At 56.3% G+C, this 1,498-nt stretch overlaps 1 protein-coding gene across 1 annotated transcript in view; it reads right to left on the minus strand.

The window, feature by feature from the left end:
* Window positions 1-112: 112 nt before the first annotated feature.
* Window positions 113-1,498, minus strand: part of LOC146594888 (uncharacterized) — a gene marked incomplete at its 5' end in the record, with an annotated part of 13,941 nt that continues 12,555 nt past the window's right edge. Inside the window, one exon of the mRNA XM_085306748.1 lies at window positions 113-1,197. Coding sequence (XP_085162874.1) covers window positions 968-1,197 — 230 coding nt within the window. The remainder of the gene's footprint in view (window positions 1,198-1,498) is intronic.

Here is a 1,498-nt window from a genome sequence, read left to right on the forward strand (position 1 = left end):
CCCCCAGGCACCCAGCCCGGCAGCCAGTGCACCCTCCTGCCTCGGACAGCTCTGCGCCCAGACGCCGAGTCCGGGACAGCATCTGTCAGACGCTCAGACAGCAACCAACAAGCACTGCACGTGGTGTTTTATTAAAGGACTGGAAATACAAGCGCCAATTCATTTTTTGAGTTTGGCCTCTGCATTCAGGAACAAATCAAGATTACGTTTGGCAGCACAGAGGGGTTCGATGATCCAGTTTGTGACTAGAGCCCAGTTTAGCAGCACGGAGGGAAACAGCACTCAGCCCATCAACGTCAGGCTGTTTCCAAGCAAGAGCAGGATGCTTTGACCACAAGTACTGTTAAAAGTGCACCTGGGTAAGGAAGAAAAGTCTGCAGGGCAACTGGGGCACAGTGATCTCAGCAGGTCCTGRACGCCGCAGTCACTGTGCCCTCATTGCTGCTTTCAGACGAACGCTCGCCCAAGGCAAATGTTACTAACTTTAGGAGAAGAGTCCCCCAAAGCATGCTAAGAAAGAGATGTTTCACTGAAGACACCCTGCCAGGCTAGGTGCAGCTGGGGTTTAAGTAAAAACTTGTGTCTGGCAAAGAAAGATCAAAGCATTCCCTGGGGGTCATGGCATGGGCTCAGTACTGGTTTGGCTGCTGCACCACGTAGCATGGCAGACCCGGGCTCCGGGTTGGCATGGAGGCACCCACTGCCTTCGAGTGGGGACAAAAAAAAATATCAAAGCCACAGATGGCTGGGAGTCCCAACAGGGAGCTCGTGGCCTCACTGCTGCCCTCAGCACAGGGGTGCTCAGGCAGCACAAGCCAGTGACCCAGCCCGGGGGGGAAACATTCATTCTTCCAGGTGGAGCATCACACRCATCCTTGCCAGAGAGGCCGAGGGATTGCTGCTCCTCCAGAAGAGCCGGGCAGAGCTCCCAGCTGCCTTGCAGCCACGGTGGCCTTGGCCAAGGGCATCACACCATCCGTGTCACAACCATCGTGAGGAAGTCTTCGTAGCCCAGCCGCACGTTGCCCACCAACCCCGTGTCCTTCTCCCGGAAGGCCTCCGTCATGGTCTGGAGCTGAATGCAGATATGAATGAAGCGGTCAAGCTGGATGCTGGAGTTGGAGGATCTCTGAGAGTAGCGGGACAGCAACAGCTGGCTAAACTGGGGGCTCAGGTTATAGCCCATCTGGGAGAGAGCTGTGAACAGGAAAGACACGGACTAAACCTCTCTGACAAGCCTCTCCCAGCGAGAGTGACTGTGCCCTCCCTCCCACGCGCTGGCACACACCCCATCTGCCCATGGTGTTCGGGGCGCATCTGCCCATGGTGCTCGAGAAGCGTTTGGACAGTGGGTGTGTGCAGGCAACGCTCTCAGGRGGGAGGAACCAAATCAAGGCAGGAATCCCAGGCGTTTTTCCCCTCCATCAGGCACACACCCAAAAATCTCCTTGCAGAAAACAGGGTTTAACCACATGCTATTATTGGGGTGGGGGGGGGG

The sequence above is a fragment of the Rhea americana genome, unplaced genomic scaffold (assembly GCF_003343005.1).
Source record: "Rhea americana isolate MKP2758 unplaced genomic scaffold, rheAme1 scaffold_246, whole genome shotgun sequence".
Lineage (NCBI taxonomy): Eukaryota > Metazoa > Chordata > Aves > Rheiformes > Rheidae > Rhea > Rhea americana.